Below are 26,397 nucleotides of genomic sequence, written 5' to 3'. Positions count from 1 at the left end.
AGCCAAATTTCACTTGTGGAAGAGTTATAGTGTAATGGCAAATCTCCTTGGTCTGAGAGTCAGAATTAGGTTCAGATCCTGACTCTATCTTGCACTCTCTCTGTGACCTTGGAGAAGGCACTTTTCTACTACAGGCTTCAGTTTCTTCCTCTGCAAAATGCTAATGTTGAACTAAATGGTTTCTAGATTTCCTCCCAACTCTGATATTGTAGTTTGTGTTTTTAGGCAAGGGTTCTTAACTGGGGGTCCATGACTTTTTGTTTTGTTTTGTTTTGTTTCGTTTTGTTTTGCTGAGGCAATTGGGGTTAAGTGACTTGCCCAGGGTCACACAGCTAGTGTTAAGTGTCTGAGGCCGGATTTGAACTCAGATCCTCCTGAATCCAGGGCCGGTGCTCTATCCACTGGGCCACCTAGCTGCCACCGGGTCCATGACTTTTAAAAAAAATGTGTTTGTAACCATATTTCAATATTTGATTTCCTTTAGAATTCTCTGTATTTTATTTTATGCATTTAAAAACGTTCTTCTGGGAAAGGGTCCCTAGGCTTCACCAGACTGCCAAAGGGGTAACTAAACAAGGTTAAGAACCTCTTTCTAAGGGAATCTTCTGGCCCTAACATTCTATGTTGTTCTAAAGTCCATTTCAGCTCTGATATTCTGTGACTTCATCTGCAAATTTCTTCCTAGGTTGTCTACACCACACTGAGTCAAATTTACAGCTAATTATTCCCTCCAGCCCAGGACAGGGCCTTGACACCCATGAGGTGCTGCCAGTCCTCATATCTCTTCTCTACGAAGGCAAGGACACTGCATCTTTCTTTGGTTTCTCCCCGTCTCTTAGCAGATGAGGGGAGGGAGGAGGCAGCCAAGGCCCAGGGCATCGAGGTTAGGTTCTTGCTTTCCCTTGCTGGAACCTCCCCCGCAGCCACCAGTTCTCCCTTTCTTCCAACGTTCCCTTGCAGTCGCCCACGTCTAGGAGAGATGGATCGGTCTCCGGGGGCGGATAGATTAAAGATCTCCACCCTTCTTTCCTTGGCCCCCGCCAACCAGCCTGGCGGCTCCATCCATCTCTTTGCGAATCACACCCCAGAGGCGCTAACCGCACCTGGCATTCTGGATCCTGGCCTCTCCCTGCGCCTGCGCAGCCCCAAAGGTAACGGTACCTTGGAGACGCGGAGGGTAGAGGTAAGGGAACGGAGAAAAGGAAGGAAAACCGAGTCTCCACCCCCCACCCCCAGCCTGGCCGGTCGCCACTCCAGGTGAGGTCTTACTCTGCTTGTTTAGGGGCTCAGGAACTTTCCTTAGTGTTCAGAGACCCACGCATAGAGGGCCTCCGAACGATTAAGGGATGGCTCAGACGATCCCATTCTTCAACACCGAGTATCTCTTATTCACCTTGAGTCGCCCGTAACCAGATTCTGCACCCCCTTCCCCAGTCCAGATTGTTGTGGTTGGTTGCAAGACACAGAATCATGTCATTACTTAGCGCAAGAAGCTTCAGTGGCTCCCTATTGTCTCTAGGATTAAAAAAACAAACAAACAACCCAACATTCTATTTGGTGTTTTAAGCCCATCACAATTGGGCTCCAACCTATGTTTCCAGGCTTATTGGAAATTGCCCATTTTCACTGACTCTTCCAGCCTAACTTGATGTTGCTCCTACAGGACATCTACAGTCTCCATGCCGCTGCACACGGACTGTCCTCAGTGCCTGAAATGCTCGGTTCTGCCTCCTGGAATAACTAGCTCCATTCAGGGCTCAGCTCAAGTACCACCTCCCAATAAAGGCCTTTATGATCCCCCCTAGTTGTTAGTATCCCCCTCTATATTTTGTATTTACTTGTACATGTTATTTTCCTTCCAGTAGAATATAATTTCTTTGAGGTCAGAGGCTTCCATTTTTGCTTTGGTATTCCCCAGTGCCTGACACATAGGTTAATAAACGCTTGTTGAATTGAATATGGGACGCTGCATCTTAGTGGGTCATTCACTTTGAGCAGGGGACCTCAGGTTGGGAGAAAGGGGAGAAGGGTGTTTCTCGCCCATACAAAGTAGTAATAATCGCGGCTAGGAGGAGAACTCAGAGGTCTCTCAGTCCAGTCTCCCGGTATAAGGAATCCTCTTTACACTATTCCTTACAAGAAGTCATCCAGACCTTCACTTTGATGATCTCTGCTGACCAGGGACTCACTCACTACGTACAGAAGCAGTCCTTTCTACTTTGGGACAGATCTCGTTGTTAGAAACTTTTCCTAACGTCAGGGAGTACTCTGCCTCTTCGATTTCACCCTCCTACCTCCACCTCCACCACCTACATATATATGTCTTCAGGGATCATGCTGAAACCGAATACGTCTCCCACGTAATTGTCCTTTAAACAAGAAAGGCTCCCCACTTCTTCCCAGCATCCAGCTCCCCTAAAGAGCTGGGGAGATACCAGAGACAAGGCCCCCTACGGCCCAGGCCCCACTTTCTGACGGATCAACCCCCACTTCCCTAAGTCTCTAAAGGTTAAAGTGTACTCCAAATCCAAAATTCACTGACACACTCTGAATGCCCCGGTCTGGAAAGCTCCGGGATCTCCCCTTCCCCTAGCCACTCGGGATTCTCAGTGCGGGACTTTTAATACAGATCGGATTGAACGAGACCACGGGACACGCGCTCTGAGCTCCCCGCGAACTCTGGGCACGAAGTTGAGGGTGAAGAGGGATAGGACTGGGGAAGGGCCCCGGGCCTCTTTCTGGTCTCCGACCCTCCCCACCCCCACCCCCAAACTCAAGGCTCTCCGAGTGAGGTTTGGCCAGACAGTGGGAACTGAGGTGAGCGGGCGGGTTGGTGCGGGATGCTTTGGTCTTTCGGGGCGGCCTCAATGCCAGAGTCATGGAGCCCCGAGGGGAAGGGCGGGCTAGGACGCGTCACCCTCCTCATCTGCCCTGTGCCCAGCATAGAGCGCGGCCAGCGGGCGGAAACGTGGCCCCCAGCTGCTGAGATAGGAGAAGTCCTGCTCCGAGCTCGAGCGGGTGTGCACCGAGCTGAGCGAGGCTGCCGGCGAGTCCGCACCCTCGAACGCATACGTCTGGAAAGCGTCGTAGGGCGGCACAGACAAGTCCGCATCCGCCAGCGCCACTTTTCTGCTGATGAAGTCCCTGAAGAGGGAGAAGTCCAGCTCGGGACTCGGGGCCCCCTGTGGAAGCGGGAGGGAGGGGCGCTCCGACGGCAGACCTGACTGCAGGCCGCCGCCGCCGCCCCCTCCTCCCCCACCCCCTCCCCCGCCGCCATCCCCGCCTTTGATCTCGCTGAAGTCGTACAGGCTCCGCAGCGCCGACATGTCGTAGGCCTCCGTGTCCTGCTCTCCACCGCCTTCGTCGTTGTACTTGATGACGTTGTCCCTCATGTCCTCGTCTTCCTCTGAGCTCAGGTGGCTTTTATGGTGGCGCTTCAGCGTGAGGATGAGCAGGACCAGCACTGGCCAGGGACAGGGAAAGGCACGAGAAGCAGGGACGAGGAGAGTTCGGCCCCGGGGGAGAGAGGAGGGGAAGGACGGGTTTGGCCAAGAAGAGGGCAGGGGATCGATTGGCCAAGAGAAAGGAAGCGATAGAGAGGTGGGGATGCCCCGCCAGGGCGAAGGCAGGGAAAAGGGCGCCCAGGGTTCGGGGAGGGAGTCGTTGGACAGTGAGTAGAGTGGAGAACAAGCTTAAACAAGGGGAGGGGGGCAGGGAAGAAAGAGGAAAGGTAGGGACAGGACAGCGGACCAAGGGGAAGCCGTGAGTGTGGGCAGAGCCAGGCAGGGAAGAAGGGGAGAGATGAGGTAGGCAGGAGAAAAATGGAGGAAAGACCCACCGGATGAGGGTAACAAGGGGTGTGTTGGAAAGAAGGAGAGACATCATTAGAAAGCTGGCCCTACATATATGTATGAACGTCACTACCCCTCCCCCCATCCCGTCTGACTTCACCCGGGTCCCTCTCCTCCGTTCCTACAGAGGGCCTGATGTGGCACGGGACCTCCAAAGGAGGCAGGAGCTGGCTGGCTGTCCCGCTATAGAGCACAGAGGAGGCACAAGTGAGACGGATAGATGGCAGGGTAGGAGTGGGCTGGGGGCTGGGGGAGCCACTGGAGGGGGAAGCCGGAGCAGATGGCTGCGCGCAGGCGGGCCAGGGCTGCAGATGTGACTGCTCCATCAGCTATTCCGCCCGTCACCTTTAGAGCACTGATGGGCACTTTATTCGTTTGTGGGCAATTAGGCAGAAATTTGTTTGCACTGCGTTGGAAAATGAAACCGATGTAAAGTGCACCCAATGGGAAAGGGGTTTCTGAGATGAGGGCGGGGAGAAGGGGAGCCTGGCCTTCCTATTTTGGGGCTCTCTAGATTGTCTCCTTTGCCTCTGAGTCCTGTGGAAGGTGAGGCAAGTGTCAACTTGGCCATAGGCCGGCTCCCCCAAAACAGGAAGGGGCGGCATGTGTCCAACTGAATCGGTGAATGGGAACACAGGAGTTTTCTTAGGAACTGAAGTCTGAACTAGGTGAGGGAATACCCAGATGGAGTACTGTAGGGGTTTGGGGAAGGGAAATTCTTTGACTTGGGAAGGGAAGCATCTTTATTCCTTTTTTATAATAGACCAAAGACCCTGGGATTCCAGGAATCTTCAGTGACCTGATCTCAGAGTTGTGGGGTAAGGAGAGGATGGCCCCCTAAGACCCCTTTTAAACTTCAACACCTTAAAACTGTGCTAAGAATTGAGACACCTGGCATGTGTTCTAAATTCTAGAATCCCTCCCAACACCAACATCCCATGTTCTATGTTCTAAGGTCCTTTCTATCTTTGGCATTCTATATTCTAATGTCCATTGTAGCTCTGGAATTCACAAAGGTGTCCTCCAGTTCTCCATTCAATGATTTGATTGAGGAAGGAATGGGGCTGGGTCTTGCAGAGGTTATGATGAGCAGGCTGGAGGTTGGAAAATTAAGACTTCTGGAGTAAACATACAACCCAGGCTAGAGAACACCATGGCCAGGGGGCAACCTGCTAGAAGGGGGAAAGGCTGGGGCCCACAGCAGACTCACCAACCAGGATGAGGATGCAGACCAGCAGAGCAATGAGGGCCCCTGGGCTCAGGGAGGCAGCCATCACGTAGGCTGTGGTGTTGCAGGACTGGATGGCACCAGCACTATCACAGCCACATACACGGATGGTAAGGGTTCCTGTGCTGCTAAGTGTGGGCGGTCCACTGTCCACCACCAGTATGGGGAGGAAGAAGACATCCTGCTCCTGACGGTTGAAGCCCACGTGTTGTGTGTGCACAGCTGCTGTGTTATCTAAGTAAAGGTAAGGAGGGATGTGGGGAGGGCAATGACTTTGGGCCATTATCCTGGCCTAGCCTCTGATTCTACCCACTAGTGTACTCTTAGAGTCTCAGCCCATTCCCACATCCCAGTGATTTACTCCCTTCATCTTCCTTTGTAAGTCAATCCTTCCCCATCCCTCCATCACATTTATTGCTCCTCCCTGGCCTCCTGCCAGCTCCTTGGTGCAGAGGTACTCAGAATGGAAGTGATGGCCTCAGCTTCTTTATAGGGGTGGGATATGCCCAGGCTCTGAAGCCTCCCTCCTCACCCTTAGGAAACTTAGTCTCTGCTTCTCAGCCCTGCCCAATGTCTTCTAGGTTTTACTCTCCTCCTGCTCCTGCTCCTGCTCCTCCATTAGAGGTTATTTCTCCAAACTGAATCAGTTCAATGCCACAAAGTCCAAGACACAGGGGGTATGAGAAGCTCGTCAAAGGGGCACAGCAAATATTTGATAAATCTTGTCCTAGAAATGCTAAATTGATTTCTGGTCAGTTTAGTTACAAAACTTTTTTTGTGTACCCTTGGAGAAGTAAAATTCATTCATTTTGTATGTTCATATTCATGGTAAGCTCTAGAATTTGTTTCATTTCCTATTTATTAGGGAGTAAGGGAAGATTTAGTGATTTGGTATAGAGACTAAAGGCTGAGAACCCCTAGACAAGGGTTCTTTCCAGCACTGTCTTATTTTCACCTTGGCTTTTCAACTTTATCTCCTGCCCACCCCACCCTGACCCTCACCCCAAGGAGCCTTCACTTCAAGCATGCTGGTCTACTTGTGTCTGGCACATTCCCACTTTTTATGCTTTAGTTTATACTTAGAGTACCTGCCCTCTTATGCTGCAATCAAGCCAGCCCTCCCTCCCCACTGTCCCCCAATGCACTAGGCTCACATGCTCTCCCACTTCTGCCTCACTAAAACCTCCCATTCGAAGCCTCATTTGATCCCTCAGCCCATGGGCTTTCTCCATCTGAGATCCTATAACCCCAAACATCTGTATCCTGCACAGGGATTTTGTCAAACATGGCCTGAGAATGGGAATCTTTCCTCCCCAACTGAATCAAGGGCTCAGAAAGGGCAGGGACCGGATTTTCTAATGTTTTCTTTCTTCACATCTCTCACAGGGCCCAGTGCCCACAATGGCATGGGGAAGAGACACACAGGTTTCAATCAACACTTGTTGACCAACTGACTAACCTCTGAAAAGGCAGACACTTATGTCAGGTGAGAATGTTTGTTGAGTTCAGCCTGATGGGTAAGCAGGCAAGGGGAGGGGGTTGGGATAACTGGAAGAGGGATCCACTTCTGTGTTTGAGTTTCATCTCCTTAAGGAAAAGGAGGGAGGAGCCTGTGTAATAGGGAACTCAGATGCCTCTGTGTGTGTGTGTGTGTACTGGGAGCCCTCTCCAGAGCTGGGCCCTTAATAGCCATGATGCTCATTCTCCCTTTGCATGGCACTTTAAGGTTTACATAGTCCTTTCTTCATGATGGCCCTGAGATGTGGAGAGACAGATATCATTACTCCCATTTTACAAAGAGGGGAATAGAGGCTCAGCGAATAAAGTTATTTAGCCAGGATTACCCAGCTAATAAATGGCATAGCTGGCATTTGAAGCTAGATCTCCTGACTTAGGACCACCACACTTTATACTGCATCAGGCAAGGAGGCAAGACCCTAGGGAGATAGTGGCCAGGACCTCGGGCCCTTGCTACTTTTCTTCCTCTTTCCCCAGGAATAACCTGGCAGTCTGAACGCCTATAGTTAATATGTCTGCCAGTGGTCCAGGCTAGGGAAGCCTCAGAGGGTTGGGGGTGTGGGGGATGTGCCCTTTTCACCACTGCAAAGAAAGGGTGAGGGAGGGGAGCCAGGGAGCCAGGGAGCGGCAGGCATCCATCTGGGCTGACATTCATCAGTGTCAGTCCCTGGCTGCAAAAGCAATATTTATAAATCACGTTTCCAAACTGGCTACAAATTTGTACAAAGAAACAGATGGGCCAGGGGTAGCAGTTTGTCACAGTGGATATTTATAAGAAGAAGGGGAGGGAAGGGGGGTGCTTAGGGACAGGGAAGGAGGAGAGGGCCTCCCACCCACTCCTCTAAACGGATTTTTCCTAGCACAGAGTAAGTTGCCACCCACCAGCCCCAAGCAAGCTCCACCAACCCACACAGACAAACAATTACTGAGAGGCAATGTATTTGGAGGGGGAAAAACCACTGGACTTGCAATCAGGACACCCAGGTTTATATCCTAGCTATGCCATTTATTGCCATGTGACTTTGGACAAGTCACTTTCTCTCTGGGCCTCAATTTACTTAGCTGTAGACAGTAAAGAAGCTCTATAAAAGCAGTAGAAAAAAGCCTGAACTCGGAGTCAGGAAAGGCCTGCATTGAAATCCTGCTTTCAACATTTACTAATTTCAGGATCGTGGGTAAGTCGTTTGGTCACTCTAAGCCTTCGTTTCTTCATCTTTAAAATGGGAGTAGAAGCTGAAGTACAAACCTCAGGGGGCTGTTTGTAAGGATCACATGAGACAATGTAGGCTCAATACACTTTGAGGTATTTGAGCACTTAAGGTGCTATACAAATGCCAGCCATTATCATTATTACTTGTACTAATCTCATAGGACTATTGTGAGGAAAATGTTATATGACGGTGAGTTATTACAATGATCATTATTGGATTTGTTCTGGGCTGCAGCCCCAGATGACTTGGGTATTCCCCAGCCCCCAGCCAAACAAATATGATTAGGAATGTTTTCATATAGAAGGCTAATGGCCTCCCAATGTCATTTCTGTGGCTTCCAGGTGGTGAAAAATTGGGAGAGAGGAAGAAAATATGGACCTGTAGGAGATGGGGGGACCTAGTCCTTCTGGGGAGGGGAAAATCAGGCTTCCAATGCCATTGAGGGCCCTGGAGAATCAGCATGGAGGGGTCCATGACTCTAATCCCAGATTTTCAAGGAATTCATTCTGGATATATCCACTCAGATTATCCCAGAGTGGTCAGTTCAATGAGGCTAATGGAGTTGATCTCCCAGGGTGCTTGGCTTGATTCTGTTCCATGACTCCAGATTATCCCCACCTACCCACTGTGAGCTCACTTATAAATGCATGCTCTCAATCGTAAGGAAAACTAGGGAGAGTGTGGATAGCCCCGTAAAGTCCATCTCCACTACTAGAAAGGCAACTTGGCCCACTGTTATCAGTAGCACCATCTTTGTGCACACAAGGGATGCCTCATTTTCTCTTGGAGGAAAATGGATGTAGGATTCTCTTAGTCTGGGACAAGAAAAAGTGCCTGAGAAATCCCTTTCTCCTGCCTCCCTCCCCCACAAATAATAGCAGTGGGTCTGAGCTTTCTGATGTTGGGGGTGGTTAGGAAATGGCAGGTTTGTGGTGTTAGCACTGGAAAAAACCTCAAAGCATATCTGGACCGACCTCTACCTCAGGAAGAACTGCCCCCAGCTCTGCTTGATCACTTAGTTGTTCAACTTCTGACTGTTCACAAATCAGCCTATTCCACTCTGGGAATGCTCTGACCATTAGGAAGTTCTCCCTCTGCCTCTCTGTAGCTTCCACCCATCACTCCCAGGTTTGTTCCCTGGGACCAAGCAGAACAAGTCTACTCAATCCTCTGAATGAAGGCCTTTAAATATATCTATATATGTATATAGATATATTTGTGAGGCAATGAGGGTTAAGTGACTTGCCCAGGGTCACACAGCTAGTAAGTGTCAAGTGTCTGAGGCCAGATTTGAACTCAGGTCTTCCTGAATCCAGGGCCAGTGCTTTATCCACTTCACCACCTAGCTGCCCCTAAAATATTTCAAGATAACCCTCATCTCCCCTAAGATTTTTTTCCTGCTCCAAGAAAACATTCAAATTTTCTTTCAACACACCTCCTGTGACATGATGGGGAATCCCATCACCATCCTTTTTGCTTTCTTCTGGACAACCTACACCTTCCTAAATGGTGATACCTGTAACTGGATGTATTATTCTGGGTGGGATCTGCCCTTTGTGGAGAACAACAGGACTATTACTCCCTTGTTCTGAAAACATTACCCTTCTATGAATGCAATGAAGAGAAATGGCATTGTCACGATGTTGACTCATTGGAAATGCAGTACACTATGCTCCCTGGCTCTTTTTCTTTCTTTTAAAATTTTTTTGCATTCTTTAAAAATTATTGGTATCAATAAATTAATAGGTGGCCCAGTGGATAGAGCACCAGCCCTGGAATCAGGAAGACTTAAGTTCAAATCCAGCCTCAGGCACTTACTAGCTGTGTGACCCTGGACAAATCACTTAACCCTGATTGTCTCAAAATAAAATAAAACTATTGATATCTCATGTTTTTATATCCCATTCATTTCTGAATATATTCTTCCGCCTTCCCATACCCAGCAAGCCAGTCTTTGTAACAAAGAATTAAAAAGAAAAAGAGAAACTCTTCTCTTTCCTCACTTAAACTTTATGGAGCGTTCTTACTCTGCCCCAGCCAAGACACTCACATCTGAAAAGCCATTCACATTCTGCTCTCCCCTGTGATTCTGCTACTCACCTCCTCCCCCTTGCTTAAGTCAAAGCCATCCTTTAAAGGCTTGGTTCAAATTCCACTTTCCAAGGAAGCTTTGTCCCTAACCATTCTAGCCCAAAGGGACTTTGCACTAGTGTTGGTGGACTAACTGACATCAGTATGGCTCCATTGGACTCTGAGTCCATTACCAGAGTTGAGAGAGATGTCTACCTTAATCCTTCTGTGGGAGGGGATAGAGGAAGTAGGTTGGGCTTACCTTTGATGTCGAGCAGAGAGAAATGAGGGTTACTGACAGCCTCAGGTACCAGACGGAAGTAGAATCGGTGACCGCCCTGTGGTTCATCTCGGTCCACCACACTGATGGTCTGGATAAGCTATGGGCAAAGGGGAGATGAAGGACAAGCCTCAGAGCCACTCACTGCCAGCTAGGGAAAGGTAAAGTTACCCAGGGTTGGTTCCTGGACTGAAGACCTTGGTGGCAGCATTAAGAAGATGAGATGAGGGAGCTGAGCCACACAGATGTTCCCATCCTGACCCCTATTTCATCTAGTCTTCCTGTCCCAGAGTAGGTGTGGTCCACGGAAAGAACAAGGGATTCATATGCAATTCTTAAAAAACAAACTGCATGTAACAAATTGATACTTCCAAATACCATCCTCTTGTATGTTCTTTGAATCTTGGGATATTTGTGTTTGTTGATTTTTAAGTTAATAATAAAAAGAAAGTTTTATTTTTAAGGGTGGGGGGAGTGTGGGACTTATAGCCAAGAGAGCCTGCCTTTGTGTTTTGCCTCCATCACTAACTACCTCCTTGACTCCCCATATCAGTTTTCTCATCTATAAAATAAGGATGATATCTACCCTAAGTGCCACACAGAGATGTGTCCTGAGGCTCAGAATGAGATAGATGTGTGTGACTGAGCTTTGTAAGAGTAAAGTACTAGAGAAATGTCAATTTCACCATTGTGGTCATTACCTGGCCAGGCTTTGCATCCTCACACACAGCAGCCTCATAAGGGGTGGCCAGCTCTGGGGGGTTGTCGTTCACATCCAGGATCCGGATCCGAAGGGATGCTCTGGAGACCTGTGAGTGATTGTCTGTAATCCAGAGTGGAAGGGGAATGAGACAGACAGCTAGGGTAGTTGGAGGGTGGTGCTACTCTCAACCCTTCTGTCCGATTTCTCTGGATACAACCCATGCCCCAGTGGCTGGGTTGACCACCAGGACTATGGTGGGCCCTGATCCTGGGGGTAGAGAGGATGGGCACAGGGGAATAGGAGTGGGTCCTCTTGGGCACATGCCAGCAGGCTTGGTATGGCAGTTTGACTAGAAATAAGGAAATCTACGTCCTAGGATCACACTCTGTTACAGCTAGTTTCATAAACTTAGACAAGACAACTCATCTTTCTGGGACTCACATTGTGAAGGAATTAGTTGCATGAACTGATGGAAAGTGAGCAGAACCAAGAGAACAATTTAACAAAAAGGAGAAAAACACTGAAAAACCTCAAAACTGCTCCTTGAAGTTACCAATCTTGATTTCGGAGGACTGACCACAAAACAAAGCACTCTCCTCTCAGTAGAGGGGCAATGGACTTAGAGGAAAGGAATTATACAATCATTTTCATGTGTAGCCACTAAGCATTTTTACTTTGTATAACGAAACTACTTTGTTACGATGGATGGTTCTTTGGGGGAGGATGCTTTTAGGGGTAGTGACAGTGATGTAAAAAAAGGCATTGATTTTTAAAAAGTAAAGCATTTGATTAGGAGACTTCTGCAGGAGTCAAGCAGGGATCAGCCTAACACAAGTAGAAAGTCTCTAACAAAGAAATCTATCCCAAAATGGAATGGACTTGGGTTGAAGAGGTGGAGAGGCACCAGGACAGTGAGGTAAGGTAGGGAACTCTATGGCATTGAAGGGTTTCCAACACAGGTGAGATGATCACTTATTAGAGATACTATGGAGGAAATGTTCTGAAGTTCATTACCGGACTACCTGATCACGAAGGTCTTTTCCAGTTAATACAAAGCGTCCAACAATTCCAAAAGACCTATGATGAAAAATGCTATCCACCTCCAGAGAAAGAACTAATGAACTGTGAGTGCAGATTGAAGAATACTTTTTCACTTTCTTTGTTTTTCTTGTTTTTTGGGGGGGGAGGGAGTGCTTTTTTTTTTACAACATGACTAATATAGAAATATTTTGCATGACTTTGCATGTATAACCACTATCATATTGCTTGCCTTCTCAAGGGGAGGGGGAGGAGCAGGAGGGAGGGAGAGAATTTGGAACTCAAATTTTTTTTAATGAATGTTAAAATTTAAAAAAATGTAATTGGGAAATATTTAACAAAAATATAAATATGTGTATATGCATATATGTGTGTGTATATATGTATACACATATGTATGTATGTATGTACACTTTTATATATGTATGTGTGTGTGTATATATATATATATATATACATACACACACACACACACTTAAAAGTTTAAAAAAACCAAAAGGGTCTAGGACCCAGGCTAGACTTCTAGCCTTTCTTCCCTGGGGGGACAGCGCTGGCCAGACCCCTACCTCCATCAGCTCAACCTAGCCTCAAGGAATCAAATCTGACAAGTACAAGTACACTGATGTCATGTCTCCTCCACTAACATATGGGAATTTTAACAGCCTTAGTGGAAAGAGCACTGGATTAGGAAGCAGAAGACTAGATCTGAATTTTAGGATCATAAGGGGATCTGAAAGTGACCCTGGCCCAATTTCCATTTTACTGTGGAGGAAACTGATATCCAGGAAGGCTAAGTGACTTACTTGCCCAAGGCCACAACTGCCATGCATCAGAGGCAGGATTTGAACCCAAGTCCTCTGACTCCAAAGTCAGTGTTTTTTCTTCATGCTGCCTCCCTGCTCAACTACTTACTATCAGTGTGACCTTAGACAAATCAATTCCCTTCCCTGGGCTTGTTTCCTTACCTGTAAAATAAGGTGGTTAAATTAGACAGTCTCTAAATACCTTCCAACTCTAATATTTTGAAATACTGGAGGTGGAGTGTGTGTGTGTGTGTGTGTGTGTGTGTGTGTGTGTGTGTGTGTGTGTGTGCGCGCGCGCGCGCACGTGCTCAAGAGTCCAAAACAAAATTTATTCAATTCTGGAAAGGGTTGGAATTTAAACAAAGGAGATTAGAGAGGGTCAAGTTAAATTGAAAGGAAGAAAGCATGGATGGTGGAATTTTCAATGCCACATCAGCCTGGTAAGAGAGCTATTTAGGGGCATGGGGACCTCCCTTGTACTCCTGGCATTACATGGTTGTCCATTCACCTGGATGACCTAGTACTCTGCTCTCCCCATTTTCATTCAGCCAGGAAGCTTAGAAGTCTGGTTAGGGGGTAGAAGGGGACCTGGCCGTCAGTTCTTTTTCTTGCCCTGCTTAGATGTCAAGAATTGGCTGTTTTCTGTGAGCTTGTTGATAAAAAAGGAGCCAGTATTTGGGAGGCTGGTGCAGATTCTCTGCTGAAGGGGCAGCTCTGTAATTAACTAGGACCTTGACCCCTCTGGCAGAGTTCATTCATGAGTCTCCACTCCCTCTCTCTTCTCCTGGGGCTGGCCTCTGTTTTATCTCTCCAGGTCACCTAGATCTGCCTCTTTGGTGATTACAGGGGGTGCTTTCTGGGGGAGAGAGTATTTAAGTCGTGACTGAGAGCTCTGGGTGATCAGTTATTTTTAAGAATGTGTTGTTCAGACCCTTAAATAACCATAGTTTCATTTAGGGAATTGAAGAGAATATGAGGGAAAGGAATAAGGGAGGTCAACAGGGGCCAGGCTGACTGTTGAGCCAAAGGTCAGGACTGGTATAGACAGTTGTCTTTTTCTCTCCAGGCAGCAAACTCTTTGTTGATGGTAAGAAGGAGTGAGGCAAAGGAGAGGGGAGTTCACATTCTGCCTGCTTGAATTCTTTAAAGCCTAGCTCAAATGAAAGTTCCTCCAGGAAACCTTGAATTCCCCCATGACTGAAATTGATTTTCCCTTTATTAGAACTCAAAGCACTTTATATTACAATTGTGCTCTCATCATATTGTTTTAATTATACATTTAGTTACCTGTGTAACTAATCTTTTTCCTGTTAGCAGACTGAGTGAGGACATCAATGGTGTCCTCTTTATTGATACATTGTAAGGCACAGAGTAGGTACTCAAGAAATGTTTGGTAAATGAATGGAGCCCACTGAGGTACTCTGGATTCAATTACTCACTGTGTGGAGAACTCTTAGTACAGGTACTAAGGGCAAAATGCAAAGTTTAAAGAAGACACGATCCCTGCCCTCAGGTAGCTTATACTCTAGGAGGAAGGAGGAGTGGATTTATACAAAAATACTTATCATACAAAAGAGATGGCCAGTTTGTCTTGGCCAGGTGTAACTGAAGCCTTATGGATTAATGAGGAGAAGGAATTCCTAGGATCTACCAAAGGGTGGAGTCAACATGCCAAAAGATTCCCCCCACCCCAGGCCACAACCCAAAAGGGCAATGCCAAACTTGGTCATGGGTCAGGTTGCTTTGAGGGGCACTGGGAAGGTCTCCTTATACCAAAGACATAGTACTCTTCCCCATCCCTTCCAGCCTAGTTTGTGACCTCTACAATTGCACTATTTGTGGGGTTCATCTGAGTTAAGTATCACCTGCCCTGGACTCCTCTTTCAAAATGTAAATACCTCTGTGATTCTATGGGAAGTTTATTGTTTCCTATACATAATATTCCATCTCTGGCCTCCTTGCCTTTTCAAATACTGCCCCTCTGCTCTCCTTCTTTACATTTACCTCTTTAAATCTCTAGCTCTCTTGGCACTTAGCTAAGGTGCCCCCTTTCAGATGAATCTTTTTTTGGATCTCTCTTGTTGTTTTGCTTTGTATTTAGTTATCTGCTTCCATGTGGTATTCTCATCCCCCCCCAACAGAATACAAGTTTCATGAAGGCAGGGATTGTTTCATTATTATCTTTGTTTCCCCAGATCTTAGCACAGGGTTTTGGACCTAGGATGTACTTAATAACTAACTGCTTGTTGAATTTAACTGAATTAAATAGATCACATAAGAGAGGGGGAAAGAAAGACCAAGCTTATCTTCATGAGCCTAATCCAACAAACCTGATTGCAACCTTGAATGAGGGTAAACAGTGTGGTATAATGGTAAGAGCACTAGATCTGGTGTCAGGAAACCTGAGTTCAAATTCCTGCACCAGTACTTACTGGCTACCTGGACCATGGGCAAATCACTTTATCTGGGCTTTAGTACCTTAATCTATACAGTGGAGAGAATTATATTTGTTCAACCTTCCTTGGAGAGTTATTATGACATGTAAGTCTTTTTTTTTTTTTTTGGCGGGGGCAGTGAGGGTTAAGTGACATGCCCAAGGTCACACAGCTAGTAAGTGTCAAGTGTCTGAGGCTGGATTTGAACTCAAGTCCTCCTGAATCCAGAGCTGGTGCTTTATCCACTGTGTCACCTAGCTACCTCCTTGGAGGGTGGTTATGAAGGAAACGCTATGTAAACCTTAAAATGCTATAGTAGTATGAGCTATTAATCCGCTTCCCAGAACACTAGCATCCTTGACCCTGTCCTTCCAATTCCATGGGGTTGGTACCTGGGACAGCTCCCAAGAATGAATCTGAAGAAGCCTCAGGCCCAAATGCTAGGTAGACAAATCATGCCTGGATCTTTGTCCTGTTAGAACCCAGGCCTGACCTCGCTGTACCTGCCTGCCCACAATAGGTGCCCCTACCCCATGGTGGCAGGGTTCCCCCCTACCTACCTTGGCATCTCAGCTCAGCTGACTGACATGCAAATTAGTTTAATTATTTCTTCTTCTAAAATAAATTATATTTTGCAGTGACTGCAATATGTTGTGTCAGGCAAAATTACATTCAATATTTTTAAACTAATTGATGCAGCCTTGAGGAAGCCTGATTGACAGCAGTGAGCAGCACAGGCCTGCTACCTAAACGGTTTCCGAAATTAAAATTAAACATGCAGCTTTCCTGCCTTTCCTCCCAGAGCTGAAACACCATTAATCTGGGGAGGCAGCTGGGAGAGGCAGGGAGGCCCTGATGTGCTTAGGAAGGCCAGGGAATGACCCTCATTGATGACAGTGCCCTGAGTCACTTATTTGTTGTTGTTCAGTCATTTTTTTCAGTTGCCTCCAGACTCTGTGACTTCATTTGGGAGGTAGGGGGGAAGTTTCTTGGTAAAGATACTGAAGTAGTTTGTCTTTTTTTCCTCCAGCTCATTTTACAGATGAGGAAACTGAGGCAAAGAAGGCTAAGTGACTTGCCCAGAGTCACACAGCTAGTAAGTGAGTGTGGCTGAATTTGAGGTTGTATTTGTAGAGTCTTCCTGATTCCAAGTCCAGTACTCTATCCATTGCACCATCTAGCTGCCAGAGCCACTTATAGGGAGATTAAATCTGAGGACTTCTGGCCTGGAGGTTAAAGCTCAGGAATATCCCTATTCCTCAGATGGTCCTTGGATCCCAATAGAAAGACCCCTCCTCCAGGTAGATGCAATACACTAGGTATGTATATTCTGAGTACTTAACAAATAAATATTCCTTGAATTGATCTGAACTGAACATTTGGGTCAATCTGACCCTGCAGAGCCTTGATACATAGTGGAAAGGTGCCTGGAATAGAGCATCTTCTGCTTCCTTTACTGGAAATGCACGATTGAGTGGAACAAGGACTATACCAGGAGTTAGGAACAGTAGACTCTATCCCAGGCTCTGATTTCATTTTGGGCAAATCACTTCTCCTCTTTGGGTCTTAGATCTTTCCTATGTAAAATAAAGGGGGGTTGGGCTAGATGACCCTTAAGATTATCTCCAAGGAGAGAAGCAGTCCACAAACCATAGCTAGTCATCGAATTGAAAATTTGAAAAGGATCTCAGGGACCATCTTGTTCAATTCATAACAAGCATGACTCCCTGATACAACAATACAGGTAAGTGGTCATCTACCCTCAGCTAAAAGATTTTCCTTGATGAAAATGCACTACTCTCACTTCTTTTTGTTTGTTTGTTTGTGTGTGTGTGTGTGTGTGTGGCAATTGGGGTTGTGACTTGCCCAGGGTCACACAGCTAGTAAGTAAGTGTTAAGTGTCTGAGACCGGATTTGAACTCAGTTACTCCTGACTCCAATTGGCCTGGAGGTTAAAGCTCAGGAATATCCCTATTGGGATATTCCGTCTGTAGGATCTGTAGTTTTCACATTCCTCATTTGTACAATGGAGATAATTAGACTTGTATTATCTACCTCATGGGGGTTTGTGAGGAAAGTACTTTGAAAAACCTTACAGTGCTACCAAAATGTGAGTTATATAGGTACACAGCTCTCAGCACACATGCTCACTTACACACACAGCACACATAACTCTTACCTACACAAATCCTAACCATCCCTCCGGACAGCATTATACATGCGTGCACACACACACACACTACTCCCAACATGTTCTCATGCACATATCCACTGCAACCTGTGATCACACATAGCTCACAGATGACTATTTCCCCTTCTAAACATACAGACATACACACACAGACAGACAGACACACACACACACACTCCACTGTGCACCTGCTTATCCTAGTTCTTAGAATCTGAGCTCTATACAAACAATAGCCTATCAACTGCATATTCACCAGAGTACCCATACACTTCCCAGAATAGGTCAACACACATAGCAGACATGCAGGGCACATAGTCCTCCAGGTAGGTGGCCCTCTTTTGTTTTTTATTTCTTTTGTTCACACTCCCCTCGCCACTCTCCTAAAAGGAGACGTGCCCAGGCTGACACTGGATCCAAGGCTGGAAGGCACTGTGCATGAGACATACCAACATCCCTACTGGACCTGAGGCTAGGTGCCCTGGCCTCTAGGGAAAGGAAGAGGGAGAGAGAGTAGAGAAATGAATGAAGGGAGTGGGAAGGAAGGAAGATAGAGAGATAAAAGAAAGGGGGAACAATCAGGTAGAAAACAAAAGGGGGAAGGGAGAGAAAGGGAGAAATAAAGTAGAGAGGGATAGGTCAAGTAGAGAAACAGAAGTGGAGAAAGTAAAAAGAGGCAGACTGAGAGAAAGGAAGAAATGAGAGGAGAGAGAGGGAGAGAGAGAGAAGGGAAGGAAGGGGAAGTAAAGGACAGAGGGGAGTGAAAGCAAAGAAAGGGAGAGAGACAGGCAGACAAAGGGGTGGGAGTGAGAAGGAGGGAGAGATAAAGTAAAGAGACAGATTGAGGAAGGGGGGATTCAGTGGGAGACAGGGCTGCCAACGCCTGTCAGCCCCTGGGCTCTCCTCCCCTGGCTGCTGGCCTCCCTATCCTCCCCTGAGGGTAATTAGATTGCGTCCAAACACAATGCTCTGATTAGACTCGCTCCCCTCCCGGCAGGAAGATTTATCATCTCAATTACAGGCAAGCCCAGCCTCAGATGCAGCCAGGAGTAGAGCTGAGACCTGTAATAGGGAACCTACCCTCTACCCTCTTCCCCCGTCCCCTCACCTTCCAGAGGGGTCCAAGTGCTTGTTCACCATTGAAGGTGAGGGAGAAAAAGAAGACAATGAGGCCAGGTTCATGGGGAAACACTGAAGAACTTCAATATGGCCCCTAGGAGGAACCCTATTAAGTGGTCGCTACAGAGAGGATCTGAAATGAGGGATTTACCCCTCAAGGTGAACATTAGTCTCCCTGGTTTCTCTGAAATCATTGAATGGTACAGATCAGGTGCCCTAGAGGGCAAAAGCTTTGCAGTTAGGTGAGGGTCCGTCCTCCCCACTCCTTTCTGACCTCAGTTTACCAGCTGGCATGAACTGGACTCTCTCCTACTTCATCCCACCCCACCCTGAAAATCTTCTTCCCTCCTGATCTGGGAAGCACTGCATTTTAGTATGTATGATCCCTACTCTGGCACCAAATAACCCAAGTCTTAAAATAACAGAATATTATGACTGAAAAGGATCTTAGAGACTGCCTAACCCACTTTTTTTTTTTTTTTGCGGGGCAATAAGGGTTGAGTGACTTGCCCAGGTCACACAGCTAGTAAGTGTCAAGTGTCTGATGCCGGATTTGAACTCAGGTCCTCCTGAATCCAGGGGCGGTGCTTTATCCACTATGACACCTAGCTGCCCCCTAACCCACTTTTTATAGATGAGGAAACTGAGGCTCAAAGAAATGAAGGAACTTAACCCAAGTCACATAGCTAGTGAGTGGCAGAGTGAATTTCTTTCTCTGAACCTTACTTAGTTTTACAATCCATAAAACACTGTGGTTGGCTTAGAGAATCTTTTAGGCCCTTTATCTCTCCTAGCCTTGACATGCTAGGTCTGTAGTTCTGTGACACTGTCTTTCCCTCTTCCCCTGAGGTTTATTTAGCCTAGTTCTCTAACTAGCCTGGGCAGTAGAGCCCAGCTAGGGGTTCCTGGAGCAGATGAGATTAGCTGCTAGTTGTCCTAAGTTGCCTGACCTCCAACCTAATAGGACTTCATCTGCTGCTCCCAGGTCCCTGAGAGAGGCAGTAGGGACCCCAGACCTGACCCCCCCCCATCCCTCCCTACCCAGCAGTGGGGACCAGCTAGACCTCCAAAATTCTCGCTGTCACTTTGAAGGCCTTCCTTCTACAACTGCCCTTTCCACCAGAGGATTCAGACACAAATTGTACTTTAAATTCAATATCGGTCATTAATATTTCATGATTACAAAACGTTAAAGATAATGTCAGTGGAAGGAGCGTCTGGATGGGCAGAATGGATGACTCAGAAGTTACTGGCGGAGGGAAGTCAGAATACTAAGCGACTCCACAGGCCTTTGAGGTAATCCACTATGACAGGCGGCCCTGCTGGAGGGGAACTGCAACACTTACTGACTTGTTCGGAAATCTTAGCTGCTGTGTATAAATATTTCCCCTCTGATTCTTGTCACCTTGTGTTTGCCGAAAGAGAGAAAGCCTGGCTGGCTGAACTAGCACCCCCACCCCTGCTAGCCTCCCCCTCCAGGTCCAGCCAGCTCTCTTCATTGGTTCCCCCAACCCCATGCCAGGAACGCCCTGTTCCCGCCAGCCCGATGAAGTGAGCAAATAGAGAATTCTCAGAATGTCAAGGTTTGAAGGAGCCTTAGAACGCAAAATGTTAGACCATAGAATGTGTAGCTTGGAAGGAGTCTTAAAACACAGAACAGGGAATGTTTGAGCTCAAAGGGACCTTAGAACAGGGCTGTAGGAACTGAAAGGGACTTGGGAACATGAAATCTTTGGGCTGAAAGGGACCTCAGAGATCATCTAGTAAAACACTCCCCCCATTTGTTGGAGGAGGAAAACCAAGGTCCAGAGAAATGAAATAAATGTATTTTCTCTGAGCCTCAGGTTTCCCATTTGCAAAGTAAGGATAATATTTACAGTGCAAGGGTTCTTAATAGGGGTGGGGGGGTGAAGGAGGAAATCTGTAGCTAGATTTCAGAGGACCCATGAACTTAGATGGGGGAAAATATCTTTGTTTTGTTTTTGTTTTTTAAGTGAGGCAATTGGGGTTAAGTGACTTGCCCAGGGTCACACAGCTAGTAAGTGTTAGGTGTCTGAGGCTGGATTTGAACTCAGGTACTCCTGACTCCAGGGCCGGTGCTCTATCCACTGCACCACCTAGCTGCCCCGGGGGAAAATATCTTGATAAGTGTATTTCAATACAGCTTTGTAATCCTGTGTATTTTGTTTTATGTATCTAAAAAACTAAATAATGAGAAGGGGCCTATAAAATTCACCAGATGGCCAAAAGGGACCATGATGCAAACAACATTAAGAAGCCTGGCTCTAGTTCTTAGGAGATAACACATGTAAAGTGCATTGTAAACCTTAAAGCCTCCATATACATCAGTTGTTATTGTTGCTGTTATTATTAGTAGTAGTAGATCAAGGTCAGAGTTGTCTGACATTACTATCAGAGCAGGGACTAGAAATATCCTGGATCTCCCTATGACTCTTACCTTGACCCCCAGAATGTCCCCTATGTTTAAGCTCCCGAGGAGGCTTCTGCTTAGTCAGAACTGGCATTGAGCGCCAGCTCTGAGCCAGCCTCCAAGTGTAACCTTGGGTCGGTTGCTGCCCCTCTCTGGGCCTCAGTTTCCTCAGGTGTCAATCTATGCTAGTCCCTAAACTGCCTACTTCCAGAGATCAAAGGAAGATGAAATGCAGCTGTAGATAGGAGGGGTGGGGGGGGGATTGTACTTTTCTCTTTGATGAAAATTAATAACTACAGATGTTAAGGGGTTACTTTTACTCACAGCAGTTTATCAGGCAGCTACTGTATGGAGTTGTGTTTAGAAACCTGATTTGACCCTCTAATGGAATAAGGAGTCCATGTTATACAGTAACCCAACCCTCCTGGATTTTGTGAATCTGGTTTTGGGATGCCCTAGAAAAGCAGGGCTCCCTTTGGCTAAGCACTTTACAAAAAGCCATCAGAATCCAGCTCTCCTGGAGACTGGGGTTTCTAAAAATGCTCTGCGGAGGAGAATAAGAACTGCGTAAGTGCTGATTTAAACAGAAGAATTCCCAGCTCAATGCCCTGGGTCTGGAGGGCATTTTATCAACTGAACAACAAAGATGGTGACTCCAAGTCATTGGAAAATAGGATCATAGATTTGGAGCTTTGAGGGACTTTAGAGGCCACTGAGTCCAACTCCACCAAGAGAAGTGAAATGATCTACCCAAGGCCACATAGGTAATGTCTGAGATGGGATTTGAATCCAGTAACTCTAACTCTAAATCCAGTGGGGCTGTCACAATCACTACCCAGGGGGAAGCTGGGCTCTGGTCATTGGGCTTCCAACAGAGCGCACCCCAACCCCTTCTCTATGAAGGCTTCCATGACTAACCCTATCCTTATAGGCCTCATCTATCCAATTAGAGAGCTGGATCAGATGGTTTCTAAGGTCCCTTCCAGCTCTAGCTTTCTATATTCTAAGGTCCTTTTCTGTTTAATTCAGTTCAGTTCAACTCAATTCAGAAGAAACTAGGTGGTACAGTGCATAGAGCACTGGGTGTAGAGTCTGGAAGACCTGAGTTGGAAGCCAGCCTCAGACACTTACTAGCTATATAATCCTGAGTCACTTAACCTCTGTTTACCTCAGTTTCCTCAGCTGCAAAATGGGGATAATAATAGCATCTATATCCCAGGGTTGTTGTGAGGATCAAATGAGATCATATTTGCAAAGCACTTAGTCCAGTGGGTGACACATAGCAGGTGCTTAATAAATGTTAGTTTCCTTCTTTCTCATGGTTTAATAGAGCAAGCTCTGGGTTTAAGTACCAGCTCTGCTCTTTCCTGTATGACTTTGGGTAAGTCACTTTCTTTCTTTGGAACAACTTTCTCACCTGTAAAATGAAAGGTTGGACTCAATACTATTTTGATTCCTTCTCATTTTAAAATCCCAAAGAAATGAATTGATAAGGGTAGAATAAGAGACAGTACAGTAGGCTAGTGGTGGGGGGTGGTCTTTGGGGCTAAGAAGGAAGGTGTTGCTAATGACCCTCAGATTTTTGTTTCTTTCTTTGTTTCTGTCTCTTTCGCTCTGTTTCTGTCTCTGTCTGTCTCTATCTCTGTCTATTTCTTTGTCTCTGTTTCTGTCTGTTTCTGTTTCTGTCTCTGTCTCTATCTCTATTTCTTTGTCTCTTTCTGTCTCTGTCTCTGTCTCTGTCTCTATCTGTCTCTATTTACCTCTCTATCTTTGTCTCTGTCTCTTTCTCTCTGTTTCTGTCTCTGTCTCTTTCTGTCTCTATCTCTCTGTCTCTTTCTGTCTGTATCTCTCTCTCTCTCTCTCTATGTCTGTCTTTGTCCTTGTCTGTCTGTCTGTCTGTCTCTTTCTCGTCTCTCCCTCGCCTGAGGCCTCAGCTGCCTCCTGGGGAGTACTGGAGGTGGGGGGGGGCTTGCTCCTCTCTCCTCCCCAGCTTCTCGGCCACTTTCTCTGTTACTGCTTGTTCTTTTCCTTTCATGCCCCAGGAGGAGTGGATTCAAAGGCGCTCATAGCAGCAGCCCAGAGGTTTGCTCTTCCTTTGTATTTCCTTTTAAACTGGAGTTGAAAGCAACAGAGGGAACTTCAGCAGAGGGACTTAACTGGGCCCAGGGCTGGGGCAGTGGGGCTGGACTGAGCTGGGGGAAGGGGCAGGAAAGCTGGGCCTCCCCAAGGAGAAGTTTCTCTAACTCCCTCTGAAGGGAGGTCAGATTGGTCAGGGATCTTGTTCTCTTAAATGGGGGCTTTGGAGCCTGCGGCTTGAAGCCTTTCCTGCTAAATGAGGCTTTATAAGCTTTCTCCTCTGGGGTGACCAAAGGGTCAGGGGCCTGGGCTCAGGAAACAAGGGACTTTCCTAACAGAAGACAGATTCACTGCAAACTGCAAGGCCCATCTGGTGGATGGCAAAATAATAATAATAACAACAACAATAATACTAAAAGGATCATAGAATTAGAAGAAGAGACCTTGGAAGAAATGTAGTCCAACCCTCTATCTTTGTTCAGTCATCTCAGTCATGTTCCACTCTCCGTGACCCCATTTGGGGTTTCCTTGGCAGAGATACTGGAGTGGTTTGTCATTTCCTTCTCCAGATCATTTGAGAAATGGGAAAACTGAGGCAAACAGGGTTAAGTGACTTGCCCAGGGTCACACAGCCAATAACTGTCTGAGGGCAGATCTGAACTCAGATCTTCCTGGCTCCTGATCTGGCACTCTCTCTACTGCCCCACCTAGCTACCCCAATCCTCTATCTTATAGATGAGGAAACTGAAGCAGAGAAAGATTAAATGACTTGCACACAGCTGTCCACATACCATAGAAAAGCCAAGATTTGAAATCAGGTCATCTGACCCCAAATCCAACTCTCTTTTCACTGGACTCTGATGCTGCTGCTTGTACAATCCTATGAAAGTCACGTAACTTCTCTGGGACTCTGTTTCTTTATCTGCAAAATGGGGATGATGATACTTGCATTATCCACTCCATAGTGCTGTTTGTTACGAGAACATGCTTTGTAAACCTTAGCTCACAAGAGAAATGTGAGCTGTTTTTCAGATCCGCAACAGAATATCTCTTAACCCTGCAAAGGTTTCTGGGCCCTTAGCCGGCAGGGGTGCCCCATGAGCACAGTACAGGGAGTCTTTGGGGTCCAGACCCACTATCCACTAGCCGGGGTCTCCTGTTTCCACTACAGTTCTTTACAGAGGCTCGTCATGAAACTCTGCATGTACAGCTAGCATCCACGTCAGCTAAATCATCCTGTATTCTGCATTCTCTTCAGCTCAACCTTCTGCACTCTGACAATAGCCGTCTGTCGCAGGGCCCTGACTCAGCTCAGGGTTAAGGATTCTGGTATGTCCTGAGAAAGTGGGGCAGACAATTGGACCCCCATTGATACTTGATTAAGGGAAAATGGGGGCTAAAGGAAGGATACCCTTCTCTTCCTCTACCTTCTCTTTCCCCCAGTAGGAAATCTGGCCCGGTTTTTCAGACAGGTCTGTTTAATTAGCAATTAGTAAATGATAAGAGGACCCCTTCTGACACTTGGGCTCATCAGATCTCAGTGGGGGATGGCTGCTTGGTTTGGAAAGAGGGAAGGAAGGTCTCTAGGGAATGCAGGGCTCTGGAGAGAACCCATGGGGAATTGGTGGCCCAAGGCTATTCTAAGGGAGTTTGGGGAGGGAATTCTCAAGGTAATGCAAGTAGTAAGTAATAGCAGAGAGCAGAAAATGTTCTAGGAAAAGCTGGGAGGAGGGGAGGATGTGGCAGGATTTGGGACCCAGATGCACAGGAGGGGTGGTGTGGGTGGCATCTAACCAATGTTGTCATTTAGTGAAAACAAGAGAAAGCTATCTGCTACCAAGAGGTGGCTTGGAGTGGGGTTGGAGGTATCCAAGAGAACTGGATCTGTAGGCATCTGTAGGACTATAAGCCTCCCTCCCTCCCCCAACCCTGCCCCACTCACCAGCCTCCATGGCCAGCACAGTGATGTTGTGCCAGCCTGCTGTCTCCCGGTCCAATCCCTTGCCTGTCACAATGGCACCAGTGTCAGCATCAATGTTGAAGATCTGCTCCAAGTCTGAGTCACGGTCGATGGCATACCTGGGGGCCCACGAAGAGGCAGGACTGAGCAGTGGCTCTGGGCCCCTGTACACCCACCCCAGGGGAACGAGAAGGCAAGCTGTTGGGAATAGGATGGAGGAGGCTCAGCCCCAGGCCACCTATCCCCTTTTCTCCCTCCTTCCCCACCAACTCAACCTGTCTGAGAGGCACTGTACTGTAGTGGATAGAGTTCTGGACTTTGAATCTGGAAGGCCTGGATTTGAATTCTGATCAAGTCACAACCTCTCTGAGCCTTGCTTTCCCCACCTGTAAAATGGAGGGATTGAACTAGATGACCTACAAGGTCCCTTCCAGCTCTAAATCTATAATTCTTTTATCCATGCTTCATTCTATTCCCAGCTCTCCCACCCCACCCTCATCAAGATGACTTCATCTACAATCCCAAGTGTCCCAACTTGTAGGAGGTCCCCCCAACAGCTTGTTTCAGGGTACTTAAGATAAGGGTAGTTTTCAGTCAGTCAATCAATAAATACTTAATAAGCACCTTTTATAAGCCAGAGACTGTGCTAAGTGCTGGAGAGTCTCAGGAGATCCCCTGGATGGTCGGCAGGATGGTCCTTAAGGGAGTAGGGGGGGGGCAGCTAGGTGACGCAGTGGATAAAGCACCGGCCCTGAATTCAGGAGGACCTGAGTTCAAATCCGGCCTCAGACACTTGACACTTACTAGCTGTGTGTGACTCTGGGCAAGTCACTTAACCCTCATTGCCCCACAAAAAAAAAAAAAAAAAAAGGGAGTATGGGGCTCAAGGTAGTCTCTAGGGGATGAAAGGTTCAGGCTGTCCCTAGAAATCCAGGACTTATCTGAGGTGAGTGGAAGCCCTGAACTATTTCTAGAGAGTTGTAGGGGTTCAAGAGAGATTAAGAGAGTCAACAGGCCGAGATAGGGAGGAGGGAAGAATCAGTTCGAGATGGTGAGGCTAGAACATTGTCTACTGCAAGGCTTCTTAAACTTTTCCCACTTGAGACCCCTTTTCGCCCAAGAAATTTTTACGTGACCCCAGGTATACAGGTATATAAAATAGGCATATGGAACTCTTTACTGTTTTGTTTTAGTTTTGCGGGGCAATGAGGGTTATGTGACTTGCCCAGGGTCACACAGCTAGTACGTGTCAAATGTCTGAGGCCCGATTTGAACTCAGGTCCTCCTGAATTCAGGGCCGGTGCTTTATCCACTATGCCACTTAGCTGCCCCCAACCCTTTACTGTTGCCAAATTTTTCTCAAACCCCACATTCAGTTACTCGACCCCATATGGGATCTCAACCCATAGTTTAAGAAGCCTTGATCTTGGGGGGGGGCAGCTAGGTGGTGCCATAGATAGAGCACCAGTCCTGGATTCAGGAGGAC

The 26,397-nt window shown here is 47.0% G+C and overlaps 1 protein-coding gene across 3 annotated transcripts in view; it reads right to left on the bottom strand.

The window, feature by feature from the left end:
* Positions 1-475: 475 nt before the first annotated feature.
* CDH22 (cadherin 22) overlaps positions 476-26,397 on the bottom strand; it is a 108,339-nt gene continuing 82,417 nt past the window's right edge. The window contains exons 7-12 of one of the 3 annotated variants that reach the window (XM_043988807.1): positions 24,894-25,030; positions 10,860-10,981; positions 10,141-10,258; positions 5,062-5,313; positions 3,307-3,463; positions 476-3,182 (exon numbers count right to left, since the gene is read on the bottom strand). In XM_043988807.1, the coding sequence (XP_043844742.1) occupies positions 2,774-3,182; positions 3,307-3,463; positions 5,062-5,313; positions 10,141-10,258; positions 10,860-10,981; positions 24,894-25,030 (1,195 nt within the window). In that variant the 3' untranslated portion in view covers positions 476-2,773. Of the gene's footprint in view, positions 3,464-5,061; positions 5,314-10,140; positions 10,259-10,859; positions 10,982-24,893; positions 25,031-26,397 lie in introns of all 3 variants that reach the window. The other 2 variants (XM_043988809.1, XM_043988808.1) reach the window with 2 other exon arrangements.

This window comes from Dromiciops gliroides, chromosome 2 (genome assembly GCF_019393635.1).
Source record: "Dromiciops gliroides isolate mDroGli1 chromosome 2, mDroGli1.pri, whole genome shotgun sequence".
Taxonomy (NCBI): Eukaryota; Metazoa; Chordata; class Mammalia; order Microbiotheria; family Microbiotheriidae; genus Dromiciops; species Dromiciops gliroides.
Note: the sequence above shows the minus strand (reverse complement) of the source record. Positions and strands in the feature narration are given on the sequence as shown.